This window comes from Sinohyriopsis cumingii, chromosome 2 (genome assembly GCF_028554795.1).
Source record: "Sinohyriopsis cumingii isolate HCF-2022 chromosome 2, ASM2855479v2, whole genome shotgun sequence".
Classification (NCBI taxonomy): Eukaryota; Metazoa; Mollusca; class Bivalvia; order Unionida; family Unionidae; genus Sinohyriopsis; species Sinohyriopsis cumingii.
This window is the reverse complement of record NC_142962.1, coordinates 39444095-39459424: the sequence shown is the minus strand read 5'-3', so window position 1 is coordinate 39459424 and position 15330 is coordinate 39444095. Positions and strand designations below refer to the sequence as shown.

The 15330-nt window shown below is 34.5% G+C and overlaps 1 protein-coding gene across 1 annotated transcript in view; it reads left to right on the top strand.

The window, feature by feature from the left end:
- The first annotated feature begins 688 nt into the window (after window positions 1-688).
- The window catches only part of LOC149804688 (nuclear receptor ROR-alpha B-like), an 80956-nt gene continuing 66314 nt past the window's right edge, over window positions 689-15330 (top strand). Inside the window, exons 1-2 of the mRNA XM_089943079.1 lie at window positions 689-785; window positions 7666-8628. Of these exons, the coding sequence (XP_089799205.1) occupies window positions 7735-8628 (894 nt within the window). The 5' untranslated portion in view covers window positions 689-785; window positions 7666-7734. The remainder of the gene's footprint in view (window positions 786-7665; window positions 8629-15330) is intronic.

Genomic DNA, 15330 nt, shown 5'->3' with positions numbered 1-15330 from the left:
CCTACCTGAAATATTCTCAGCATGTTTTTTTTTTTATTATATGTTTTTCTAATTTCATGGTGTTTGTTTTTGTAACAATAGTATTATATGTTTTTTATCTTATAGGTGTTGTCTAATGCTGTAAAGCGCTTAGAGCTTCTTAAGATTAGGCGCTATACAAAGTCCTCATTATTATCATTATTATTATAGATATATATATATATATATATATATATATATATATATATATATATATATATATATATATATATATAGAGAGAGAGAGAGAGAGAGAGAGAGAGAGAGAGAGAGAGACAGAGAGTTGTTTCATTTTTGGCATTATTTTAATTAAAGCGTATCATGAATAAACACTATAACAACTATATTTGTCATTTATGATTATGTATTTAAGTACGTACAATAAAAATTATAATATTTAATGTACCTTATTATAATTTCTTTCACATTATTGTGTTTGTCCCCATTACAGTCCATTACTCTTCATTACGGTACATTACGGTACATTACTGTGTTTAGGAAGACCATTCAGATGACTATAACGTCACACTTAGGGTGGACGTGACATATTTGGCTTACAATTGAAATATACAAGTTCAAGGTTGCTCTGAGTGGTTCCTATTTAATGCTGCTTATAATCCGTCTATATGATTCGGACTACGCACTAATGTAATAAAAGCAAAGGTACACCAAATGGTTTGTGTCTAATATTAACTTGCACAGGCCTTATGTATCGAAGGATGAGAAAAATAAGACTGGAGTGAAATTATAAATTTCATTTAAAACAGGTGTGAACTTCCAGCCAGAATTAAGAATCGATGTCGTGTTTGCGGAGTACTGAACTTTATTTAGAATTGTCATGGGATGGATTGGACATATTACTGACCTTCTGGGTCGATATATGTCATTACCCAAAAAAATTGTTTTTCTTGTTTATTTACCTTATGTCATGAATCAGTCGCAGCGATGAACAGTTTAGTTCTGTATAATACAGTTGTCATTTTAACTCTATCCCCATTGTTGGTTGGGAAACAATTGAACGAGTTAAATTCCTTACGGAAAACCGCTGTATTGAATGGCATTTGAATAGCATTTTCCAGGCAATATTCCTTAGGATAGTCCAGACATTAACTCTGTTTTCGTGTCGATTGGGTAAACACGCATGGAGAAATTGTGAAGCAGCGCATAGTTCCAATTGTGTTTTCACATTTCACAACTCAAAAGATATTTAGTCCTACATGTAAGACCTTGACGCTGATATTTATATTTTGGACGTATGGGTCTTACGGCCCTGTGTGGCATATTTTGATGTCGACTAACATTGTAACGAAAGTAAAATTTTCAGGAATATCTCACACAACTGGCAACCAATAACAACACTTTTCTAGAAAGTAAAGGCATAATGTTTAAGTCAGATTTTATTCTGAGGTCTTTTCTCTGATCAAATTCTCACAAAAGAAATTGACCTATTTTCGAGTTTCATTGGCCTACATTTCAGTTGGCTGGAAAGTAATGAAAGACGTGAACGCCAAAATCAGGTTAAGTTGAAATATTGTTCTTTAACAAAACAAATACAAATATATGCCTATTGGAACTGTAAGCAACATTTCGTTTCATTCAAGAAACATATCCCCCACATGAACCTACTTGAACATACTTAGGCATACCTTGACCTTGACTACCGTTGCATTTCAACAGATTCAGATGTATGCTAACAGAACATGAAAATGCGTCTATTTGCTAATGTCAGATTTTTTCCCACCAGGATAAAAACAGCTCAATATGTATATCAATTACATATCATTTTGTGGAAGAATGTCGATATTGGCTGCCAAGTGTGTGAGATATTCCTGAAATGTTGACTACTCGTTACAGTGTCAGCTGACATCAGAACATGCTATATAAGGCTGTTATTTGGGTATTAAGACGTAGCACTAAAACATAACGTGATATATCTTACATTGTAGGACTGCGAAGATATTTAGTAACAGTAATGCATTTTTGTACACTAGATTTGGTTTGTGTTTCATGGCAAAGCAACACAAGTATGTTATTTAGTGGTGAGGCGATTGGAGTAAAGTGCCTTGCCCAAATACACACAACAGTGGCCAACATGGATGATACAGTAGTAGGATTCTAAAGTGTACCTCTTTAGTCCCAAGTCTGGCATATGAATCACAGGGACTCGTATTGTTGCTTACAGTTTAACTATCAGTCATACATATAGTATAAAATAATACAAGGGAGGACACCTCTCTTTTCTCCTTTCTTTTATGACCTATTTAAGAATCAGTGCTGAAATGTCGAGCTACATTATGCGTAGCTTAATAAATTTAGCTCAGGCATTCAACTTCTTGTGCGTATCCAAAGTTTGGCTATCATATCAGACCATTTTCCCCACTACTGCTTGACATGGCCATGATCACGCCCACTTAATATGCAATTAGAACATTGAATACTGCCTTCTCATTGGCCAGCTGAAAATAAGTTATAAATAAATACAGGACTTCATTTTCTTTTAACCAGTGAGAGGATGGTATTCCACTCAGCAGGATTTCACTTGCATATTAAGTGGACACGATCATGGCCATGTTGAGTACTTCAAAGGAGAATGAGAAGTCAGTGTATATTGGATATGAATCAAGTGCACTGAATAATTGCTGTGGACAGTGAGGAAAATGGCTGTTTCTCCTTCGAATACCTTTCCCATATTATGTAAGCTATTAGCCTGCTACCTTACAAATCCAGCCTTACTAAAAGATGAAAATTGTCCAATAGACAAAGGGCAATAACTCTTGGCCTTTACCTCTCCTTGGCACCAACAGGTGTTGCTAGTTTCTAGCTTTGCTACTGTACTGATCACAAACAGTTTATCATCTGATAATCCAAGGCATGTTTGTGTTTTAATAGAATGATCCAATGTTCCTTTTGGATCTGTTGTGCAGATTGATCATTCTTGCTGCAGGTTGTATACTTGGAGAAAAAAATTAATTGGTTATGGAAGAGGTTGTTTTATCCATACCTGTCCATAAATATCATTATTAAATTAGTACCACCATTCCTTTGATTTATGTTTTGAAAGGTTGTGTACAGTTGTTTAAAATATACTTTGTGCAGTTGCCATTATGAGCCATAGAAAGTTACTCATATAGAATGATAATTATGTGTAGTGTGAGTAATTGCAGGCCAGTGGTTTATTACATCTTGTGCCAATATTAGTGATTTTGAGGTCATTTGTGATTCAGTTTCTAATAAATGTTTTAATACGGATATACAGTAATGAATGAAGAGGGTATCATGAACAGTCTCCATGTTTACGTGTATATGTAAAATATAAATTGTGGTCATTTGTTGTAATGGATTGAGAGTACCATTTTTTTGGGCAGTTTAACTTCATTAAAACTAATTTGTGTTCTTTTAAATTTCACAGAAGTGTATTCAGTTTTCACATCAGTAATATGTGCTCTTTCAACTTTTAAAGATGTATATTGAAAAATGAAGCATTATGTTATATCCTGATGGCATCTTTGTAGAGGAAGATTTAGTTTCCTTAAACATTGAAAATATTCTAACTAATAGATCATAGTTTTTGTTCTATTAGTAGTACTATAAAATATGTTTACTTACTGCTTTTTATTAAAGGAGATTAGTTAAATATAAAATTGGTTAAGAAAAAAGAACATTTTCAGTGTTCTCCATAGATCTAAAAACTGAAAGCCATTTAACCCTTGATCCCATAAACTCAAGAGTCAAAACTGAAATCTCAGTAGTTTTTGACAGTCCTGAGTTTGTAGCTGGGATTTGGATCATTACTTGTGGAGCAAACTGATGTTAAAGATTTCTTGTCTCATGTTGAGTAAAGAGAAACTACAGTATTTTGTATGAAACAGTCAAGCAGATAGTGCGACAGACATTGCCATTACTAATTTTATTATATAAGTGTATTTCTTTCTAATTACATGTGTATATTTAGTATATTAAACAGGAAAAGGATTATTTTATACCTTATTATATTTTTAACTCCTTAAAATTTTCAAATCATTTTGAGTGCAAAATATACTGTTAAAATTATGAGAGTTGTATATGAATTAAGTATGATTTCTATATCATAACCAATTCAATCTGATCAGGGATCAGACTAATGCTTCACAGCTTTGTCTAATTAATTATAATTTGATGGGCTGATGTTTGAGCATAAGTGAATCCAGTCATCAAATCCTAATTGATTCCCTCTTCCTCTGTCATAAATTTCAACAAAAGTCTCCAAACAATATAACCTTGGTTCATTTTGTACACCTAAGTATGACATAATCAGTGACCTGCCCAATTCTGATGTTACCTAGGTGCAATAAGCTGTAAACAGTAGACTAGCAAATGTCAGTCACTGGCATACAGTACATTTGTTATGGGAACCTACACTCCCTAAAAACTTATGCCAGAGGTGAATTAAGGCCAATTAATTAAGACTGATGTTCCAGCTGAAATCAACGTGCATCTTAAAAATGCACACTTTGGAATTTCCGTGCATCAGAAATATGTCACAGTTAAATTCCATGCATCAAAACCTGAGGGTATGCATTTATTGAGAACCCTGATTTTATTAAGCCAAGTTATTATCTCTAGTCCTGTGTAAGTCTTGAATGTTTTGGAAAATCATTTTCTGTGGTGCCAAGAAGAGGATGCTGTATGATTTTGAAAATGAAGTTTAGGGCCAGTGTTGTTAAAAATTTAGGAGTCCAGTGACTTCAAAACTATGAATCCAATATTGATAACCAGAAATCCAGAAAAAAACCAAGTATCCATTTTATTAAGGACACTAGGTTAGCTAGTGTTCTATTTATATGATTATGTTTCTGCATAATTTATGGTTGGTTGCTAAAATGTTGAACCAATATTAGTGAGAAGTGAGGCAGAGCAATAAATTTTCTTTGCTTTCAGTAATGTCTTATGGTTGTGGCTAAAATCTTTCATTGGCATCTATTACCTAAACCAATGCAGAGACCTACTTAAATGAAAGATAAGATATTGGTTAGATAAGTATTGGAGTTTTGAGAAGTGACTGACTTTGATACCCAAATTTGGACTTACTAGCTCAAAAAGAATGCTAGGTGGAAATTTGTCTACTTGTCTTTAAATTTAAATTGTGCTTTTTCAGTATTAAAAACTGGCTGTTTGTTAAATTTAACTTTTCCAAGAAATACATTTTACTTGAAATGCTGGGCTCAAACTAGTAGGTGAAAAAAATAAAATGACTAGACAGGCTTTTCTGTTGAGAAGTAATGTTTTTAAAACAATTGAGTGATTTCCACTTTGCCCAGTTTGGGAGATGACTTCCAGTGAAACATGGTTTTGAGTTGTAAACTCTTCCTTCCTGCTGCAGTTTCTCATTGATTAAAGATCTCCAGCTCCTAGAGGATTTTATCTATCAAAGCATGAGAGAATATTCCCATGGGTCCTGTATGTAGTACACTTATAGCTTGGATCTACATGTATGTGGCACACAGAGACACTGTTATCAGCCATTTGAAGATGTGTTACTTTAGGCATTGACTGTCTTAGCCCATTACATAATCATTCAGTGTCTTGAAGGAGTTTTTATGAGTCAAGGTGACTTGATGAAACAGGGTTCATTTCATTAGTTTGCTAATGTTTTATTCAGAAAGAAAAGGTGTTGAAATACCTTCATGAAAGAAAATCAGGTAGGAATCATATAAGTTGTAAACCACACAACCTTAATACTCCAGATTTGATAATATAAAGATTTGTACATAGATGGAAAATTCTTTGAAATATCCAATAAGTAATGATTAACTGACATCTGGTGCTTAATAATCAGATCTAGAAATCAAATTTTTGGCATACATATTTCCATACATAAGTCTCTACATTTCACAGAGAGAAGAATTTGTTTAGTAGCAGATAGATGGACAAATAGATTGCTTTTTTGGAGGCTAAGAATTACACTAACATGTGAAAGGTTGTATGGAATAAAGTGTCTTGTCTAGTAATACATTTTGATGGTTGATCCATCATGTTCTAGTTAGAGGTTCGTCCCTGTGCAGGGTTCTATGGGATGCTGAAATCTGTTAAATCATATGCATGTTTTTAATTTTGTGCTCATGAAAATTCCAATAATCTAGTCCAGAGTGCATTATGGTTTTTATTGGCAAAATATTCTTTCATTTTTTTTCAGTTGTATATAGTGAGTATCAGTCATGCAATGTGCAGGTTATCAGACAGATTCCAAGTGATTATAAAAGAATAAGGTGAAGTCATGTAGACCAGATCTTAGTAGGGAGAATAAAATACCTGTTATTTGGTTATTGGTGCCTTATCATCGTTTTGATAAAAAAAATAATTGCACTTGCATATTGTGATACATAACATTTTGATAAGCAGCACTCAGGACAAATTGAGCTATCATATTTGAAATCTTTCCATGACGTAAAACACTTGCATTTTCTTATATTGAGAAAAATAGTGCTTTGTCAGAGAGATAATAACTTCATGCTAATCATAATAAATTGTCATAATATCAACATTTGGTGTGAGGCAGATATATATTTGATTTTGGAGTCGTTATAAATGTATGCTTTCCCTGGTAACTTTATGTAACTTTGGAGCCAAGCATATGCAAGACTGAAGATGAGCCTGATTCTTGTGAGGTTGACAGACAGAAAGTAGCTACTGTATTTAATTCTGATAAAGAAAACAGAATGCCTTAGAGACTAATAAATATGTCAAATGAATCATGGATTCAGACATTTCCCGTTAGCCATAAAATAAGACAACAATTGGACATTATTAGCTGTACGTACTTGGTGTCACGACTGTGGAAGGACACATTCATTTGCAATCCATGAAACATCTTACTTGCAAAGCTTAAATTTCACTTGGTATGAGGTTTCAGAGAATGATTTATTTGCCATTTTGATTCTAAACCTGCAGTGGAGTTAAAGTTTGTGTAAGAAAAAGTGAATGTAGTATGTGTTGTACACAACAAAAATTATTTAATGGAATATTGTCATCTGTTTCTTCTTCAAGTGTCTTGGCAAATTTATTTATTTAAAATGTTATTACTTAAACTAATTAAATAAATAAATGTAGAAAAGAAACTTTAATCTCTTTCTAGCCACACAAGAAATGTGATTATGGTAGGGTAAATAAAACCTTTGAGAATCAGTATCTGGTCATAGTTTTAACATCACCTATATATCACTGTTCTCAGTTGCCTTATATTTTCTTTCGTTAATAATAATACTCATATTTCACATTGAGTAAGCATTGGCAATCTGATATTTCTAATGGTGAAAATGTCCTCAATTATTGTAAGGAATAGAGGTCTTGTTATTGAGGATACCTTTTCTTAGGGCTGGGAATGAAGGAGTCATGGGCTCCAACTTTAAAAAGTGTATGGAGAACCCTGCTTCTGGTTGTGAGTTCAGCATGCATACTGCCAAGCAGACAAATAATCCCATTTGCTTTTCAAGGTTAGATATCAAATGTAAATTTGTCTTAAGAAGCATATATTAACTGCTGACTGCATTGACCCAGAGCTACCACTGCATAATATGCCAGCATATCTAGGTCTTTGTGGTTCATTAGGAGTAATCAGTAGAAATGACAATGAAACTGATGGAATTGTTAACTTTTAAATTATCTTTTCAGCCTGGTTAAGGATTTAGATGACTGCTGAGATCCTTTGAGCATAATATTTTGGTCACCTAGAAGACAATCATGGCTACTAAAAGAAATAACAGTCCTCATGAAATAAGAGTTCCCAAAAAATTATATCTGTCTCAAATCCGTTTGGAGAAGAAAAATGCCAATTGGAAAGTAGGGGAAGTACTGTCCTATGATACAGAACATGCCCAAAACTTTCCAGATACTCCAGATGTAGATTCCAGTCATCCTTCAACTACTGGTGTTATGTGGAAAAGGAAAAAACCAGACTCACTATCAAGAAAGGCTGTTGATTCACTTACAAAATGTATGGGAATAGATTCAGATGTTAGTTTATCAGAAATTGATTTTATTCCGCTTGATTTAGATACCTCTGCAACCCTTGAGTTTGACAGTTCTGCTATGTATATCAGCAAAAGTTTACTGAAAAACAAAGATGCTTGGACAGTTGAGGGGGATGGCAATAGCTTGGATCCTCAGTGTCAGGGAACCATCATGGATCTTGCAAAATCAGCAAATACTCCACCACAACAGAGTCTGTCCAATGAAGCAGACCAACAATTCACTTTTGCAGATTCTGAATTTTTTTCAAAGTCTCATGGCCAAATCATTGATAGAGAAGAATCAAAGATTGATGACGAACCAGCATATGGTGATGTACCTTCATCTAGTTTGATTAATGACAGAAGGCAACCACTGCCAGATGAGATTATGATGGACACCATTAAAAAGGAACAGCTAGTTGACAGCTCTGGAGACAAAAAACCTGATCTTTGGCATCTGCATATGTTGGAAGAGCACCCAGTAGTTGATAGTTCACAGGAGCCGGTGCAGAAAAAATCCAGATTGGTGGGCAAGCCAAAAAAATTATTAAATGTTGACTGCCAGGTGTGTGGAGATGCTGCAGCGGGCTACTACTGTGGGGCTTTTGTCTGTGAGGCATGCAAGGTAAATTCTAAAGAAATATTTAATTTGTTTACATTAAACAAGTTATGACAGTTCACGTTGCATGTTGTTGGAAAGGAAGGTATTATATTTCTTGCCCATGAGTGTAACAGAAAATCTTAGAATGTTTGTAATCCACACTTCTCTGAACTTAATCAGATTGTTTTCTTTTCATGTTTGCCACTAGATGGATAATATAAAGTTAAGACATTATCCATCCTAAAGTCTGTTCCTGTTTAATTTTTTGCACAGTCAGTCGAGTTCTTCATCTATCATTACGATAATTTGTTGTTGTTGTAGGGTTTAATGCCATTTTTTAGCACAAGATAGGCTATATATGGTGGCTAGTATTAATGGTGGAGGAAGAACCAGGGAAAATGCCATATAAGAACCACCGACCCACAAGAAGGTACTGGCAAGCTTTCTCACATACCCACATTGGCCGAATCCGAGACTCAAACCGATGCAGACATATTTGAGATGGCAGTGATCCGTAATGGTGAGCACCTTAGACCACTCTGCTACTTTTGGCCCCCGATAATTTCTAGCAATAACTTGCTTTTGTGGTATGAAAGAAACCAATTATTTCAAAGTTCAGAGTCAAGGTCACTGAAAGAAGTACAATGCTTTCCTCACATTAACATTAGTTTTACATCACAGACCTGGACCACACTTCGCAGGTGAATTTCACTTGGAAGGAAGAAGTCTCTGGTATAAAGGTCAGAAATCAAGGTCACAAAGGAGACTAACTGTTTCCACACAGTAACAGTTTATGTTTTGCACTTGGAGTGAGCTTGATTTTGGGATTGAAAAGATCAAGGTCATTGTTTCTGGAAAATACAAATGGTTTCTGGGCAAAAAAATTCTGTTCCCAACCATTTGCCTTCATCCTTAATGTCTTACACTTCAGGTAAGTATATTTTCTTGGTTTTAATGACTCTGTTTACCATGTTACTGGCCAAATCATGCTGAGAAAATGGGAGCTAAGTGTCTTTCTCAAGAACACAATGAGGTAGATGACCCCGGGCTGGCCTGGATGGGTATTGAACCAGTGACCTTTGGATTACAAGTGCGATGTACTACTGAGTTACTGCAGCTCCTCAAAAAAGAAACCTATTTTAATTTTGAGATCTAAGGTGAAATGTCAAAATGCAATCGAAAGAAGAAATATAGTTTTATATATATTAATTAAAGTTTGTAGATGACTTGCTGTTATGGTGAGTTTGTGTGTGTGTGTGATTTGGATTTTTAACATAGCTCTAACAATTTTTCAGTCATAAGGCTATGATGTCTGCAGTGTGGCAGTTTAAAGTGATGTCTAGTCCTGGGGCATCATGCCTCAGACATGTAGCATGATGTCCCACCCAGTCACATCATCCTGGCACCAGGCTGACCAATCATAACACTAACCTCTTAATGCTGAGTGCTAAGCGAGACAGCTGTTAGTACCATTTTTGAAGGTCTTTGGTATGACTTGGTCTGGGATCGAACCCACAACCTCCCACATCTGCGACAGATGCTCTAACCACTAGGCCACTGAAGTGGTCTGCAATTAAGGCAATAAAGATGTCTATTGATTTTGGCATCAAAGTTCAAGAGATTTCTTGCTCAAAGAGAATTGGGTTTTGCACAGTAACTTTTATTCTAAAGTAAGTTCACTGACCAAACTTTTTGAATGACTTGCATTTATGGTAATAAGAAACCTATATATGTTGGGGTCTACAGGTCAGAGGTCATGCCCCTAGCAAGTCTGTTGAGAAAATAATGGTTTCTTTACCTTAGGTTTCATTTAAGGTAGTATACCATAACCAAAGGTCATGATCATTGAGGCACATTAGTCTCTAATCACTAGAGATCATCTGTATGTAACTGTTGCATACAAAAGGGTATTCTTAACCAAGGGTCAGGTGTGCTCCTGTTGAGGGTCATTTGTCATATGCAGTGCTTTACATATTGAACTTGCTTATTGGTTGATTTGAGCTTGCCGCAAAATGAGATAGCATCACATGGGCTCACTCACGAAAGGGTTGGCTGATGATTTACCCAGGTGTCAAGTCTTTGACTGGACTATTCTCCTTTCCCATTTTCATGATATCTTTACTATAATTGTCAGTCCCTATGGAAAATGGATGTGCTGTCAATTGCTTGTGTTGAGTGGTTTGGAATATTTTCTGCAATGGTTACAGTCATGCTATTGCCATGGATACTCATTAATGCATGATGCTTAGAACTTTCTTGCCATTTCATAGCATCTTACTGGCTATTTGTATTTGAGACAGGTTCATTAGAATTTTTGCGGAGCTTTGTTAGGTACTGGCCAATCGGAAAAGGTCACATTGGACAACAGTCCAGTGTCATACTGAATAATGTTTTAGTATTTATATCATTGTTGAGAAATATTAAGTGCATTGAAAAGTACCGGTATGTCTGTATATATGTAGTAGTTTTTGCAGTGTGACCAGCCATCACAAAAATTCAGAAATTAGATGAAATGCTTGAAAGATGTGTATGAATGGTCATAATTTTAAAACCAAGGCATTGTAATTCAGAATCATATAGCATATGGGTGATATAATTTTCAGATTATTCAGTTTCGAGTATAAATAAATCATTTCAGAAAGTCTAATTTTTATTATTGTTGATGTACAGAAAAAGAAACTTTGAATGGAATGGCATATCACATTTTATTTGATACATATGACGCAAGAACACTTGTTATCTGCTTTGATAGTAACTAGTGGAAATTTTCATTGCTTCAACAGATTAGTGCCAGCATGGATTTTAGTGATCCATTGTCAAAATCACTGACCTCGGGTTAGCAGATTAACATTAATTTGAAGTCTTGATTAGCATTAATTTGAAGTCTAGATTAGCATTAATTTGACGTCTAGATTAGCATTAATTTATAGACCTGCATTGCATTCAGACGTTGGATGTAATGGGGAATAACTCTTAAATAAATTGAGAGGTCAGAGTGATCTGTTGGTATGCACATATGACCACATTTGATACAAAATATCATGGCAATCCATTGAAAACTGAGACAACCAGTAGTTGTGTTCACACATCAATTTCAAACTCACAAGGGACAATAACTCAAAAAATACTGCAGGAGTATGGAGATTTGTCAATATATATATATATATATATATATATATATATATATATATATATATATATATATATTCACGTTTGCTCAACCCCAGTTTGTAAGTTGTGTATAAACTAAGCTATAATTATTATTACAAGCCATGTTGATGTCTGTACATGCCGCAGGCTAGAGTTAATCTCTTACGCAAGGTTACCGTGACCAGAGAGACAACCCATCATCTTGAATCGGCATAGGCATTAGAGCGAGCAACTTCCCACCTATGTGTTACAGCTTTGTCGTAGATCAGAGGAACCACAAGGGAACGGGGTGTGTTCTAAATCCATCCCCATGTGGACAGACAGCAAGAAGGACATTGTCTGCTGGCTTTGATTGGATTTAATCAAAGCAACATCCAGTCGTAATTAAGATGGAGGGTGTGGTAATGATTTTGATCCGAATTATAACTTCTAACTAGCAGGCGGAAATTTAGTTCTTCTGGGAAGATTGCTGGGCAAATAGGATTACTCCAAGAAAGCCACTCGTAATTTGGCAGGAAAACTTAGGAGATTTTGAGGAAAGACAAAGCTAAAGATAAAGGTCAGTAAGTTATTTGCTCGATTTTGGCAGAATACTATGGCATTGTAATTGTAATTATGTGTAGTATGTATACTTAATTACTAGGATTGTTTATATGTAGAATTACCTTTGTAGTGTTTAGCTTAGAGAATTATATAGATTGTAAGCATGTGGTCATAATTAATTTTGTCATTCGTTATTAGGTTACTTTGTAGTAAACTAGTGCATTTATTCATGTGATATGTTACACATGCTTGAATTGTGAATTTGGGAAATGGTTGAGGTGTGTACGATTAATTAATATGGATGTATGGATGTATCAGAGCATTGATATTTGAATATTTGTGTACTTTGTATGAGTTTTAAGGTAAAGAAATGCGTCTGATTGCTGTGATATTGTTTACTATAATGGGATTAGGAATATGTACTGATGTGACGCAATTTGTTGATGTATGTATGAAAAGTAATTGATACTGTGCTTTTATTACGACTCTGTTTTACCATACAAGAATGACTATTTCAATGTGAATGTGACTGAAGAAATTTAATAGCCGTTTTCTGATGATAGGCTTTGTGTAGTGTGAGTTGAGAGGGCTTAGGAAAATATTGTACTGTCCTTGTCTTTTCAGAGAAAGCTTTTTGGGGGGGGGACAGAACTTCCTGTTTAGTTAAGTCCCTTGTCTCTAAGAGGAGAGACAGAAGTAAGACTAGCAGAGCAGTCGGAGTCGACAAGTCTAGTTGATATAGAGTTGAGGAGGATGAGGAAAAGGAGTCAAGAAGAAGAAAGTGGAAAAGGAGGAGAAGTATAATTAAGTCGAGGATGAAAAGGAATTTGGAGAAAGTCAGGAGGAAGAGGAGAAGGAATTGGAGGAATAGGAGAGAAGAATATACAGATGAGTAGAATACAAGGACAGGTTGAAAGCTGTTTCACACAACAAATCAAATTATATGATAGGCTATCACAGGGTCAAGTGGAATGAGAGTACTTGGGAAATTTTAATCATTTGATTATTGAATTGTCATTAAATTGTTATTCGTTGAATTTCATATTTTTGTATATTCAGTCATTTAACCATTGGCATTGCTGACTGGGAGCTCAGAGCTTTAGATCTATATTTCACAATTTAACTTCCAACCAAAATCGAGCCTGGGTGGGACTTCTACAATAATTTAAATAAATATTGGAAGCACCCCACCCCACACCTACCACAGTGATGGCATAACAACCCGACATGTCACAATATCCCAAGATTAACTGTAAAGATTCTGTCATACACTGCATTCAGCTGCAAGTCAGAAAAGCCACACAAAAAAAACACTCCAAAAATCTTCCTGGGTGACCATCTCTGATTGACATAAAAAAAAATATCCAGGTGTATATCATTGTACATGTAAATGAATGCTGCATGCGAAATTGAAGTCTAACTTTCCTGTTACTTATGTCATCTTAAAGATAGTAATTACAGATCATTGAAAATAAGTTTGGATTTAGAAAAGATTTATTTTTCAGTACCAAAAAATATATCTAAAAGCTTAGTTAAGTTTAGTACTGCAAATCCTAGTTTTCCTGTTGAAACTGATAGATGGGCTAATCTTTCCTAGACCTGAAACAAAAGATATTGTACTGCATGAAAATCACTGTCTTCTGTAATGAAATACATACATACATACATACATCCACACACACACACACACACACATATATATATATATATATATATATATATATATATATATATATATATATATATATATATATATATACATACATACATACATACACATATACATACACAGATATACATACATACATACATACATACACACACACACACACACACACACACACACACACACACACATACATACATATATACCATATCTACACTGCAGGACCAAAAAATAATCTTTGCAGGTTCTTAGATTGTTTTTTCTGAATTTTCTAATCACCATTAATCATTATGTTATGATATCATATGCTGTATTCATGTACTTTCACTTATATACCTCATGTGTTGTAAACTTTATAACCTGAGTGTAATAAAGTCTTGTCCTGTCTCTTGTCATCTTTCTTCTGAATGGATTGTAACAGCATTTAAAACATCAGCTTGTCAAACTGAGAAGAATTATTATGATCACGATTTGAAAGAACAATATTCAGAAATCAAAAGTGTTATGTATATTTGATTTAATTTATATTTGATTTAATTTAATTGTTTGTTTGTCAGTTTTAATTTTTTTATATTCCATTATTAGCTATTGAAATGTTACTTTATTTACTGGAATAGAGTTCAGATCTGACTGATTTTTTAAATATTTTTGATGTAAAATATTTATAGAAACATTGTATCTAATGCTGACCTAGTTCCTGACCTTGATTCAAGGATATAATTGAAGGTATTTTCTGAAAAGATTTCAGCACATTCATCAGGATTAATTAAGCATAGTGGCTTAAATTGTGTGATGTGTATACTAGTAAATATTCAGTCATTCATTGCATTGAATGAGGTGATCCTGGTAAAGGAGACCAGAAGCAATTGCTTTTGGCATCCCCTCCTAAAAATCTGTCTATTAGTGGGGTACAGAAATAGTGGTAGAATAACTTTAGGTTACTTGAGTCTAACACTGGAAAGTGCTGTCACTTACATTCAGTGTTTCCCTTTACCCTCTTTAGTGCTTCAGAGACCCCCAAAGTTTTCATTTGACCCCAGTTTTGATATCAGAGTTTGTTTTTTTTACTCAGTCTGACCCATGATTCTGACAATCAAGGGGATTTTTGACTCCCAGTCTTACACCCCTAAAGGATACACTGTTACATTGTAAAATGATTGAGGCCTGCATGTAGACAGATGTTTGTCATTTCCTGCAGACATAGAAAATTTGGTGGTAACTAGACCATCAGTTTTTGATGGATTGCCATGAAATTTGATGAATACTATATTATGCTTGTCGCCTGAAGATGTATGTATTGGCAAATATCACTCCATCAGGTTATTGTTATTGTTATTTCCCTCTTTGTCTTGTAGCTTAATGCTTCA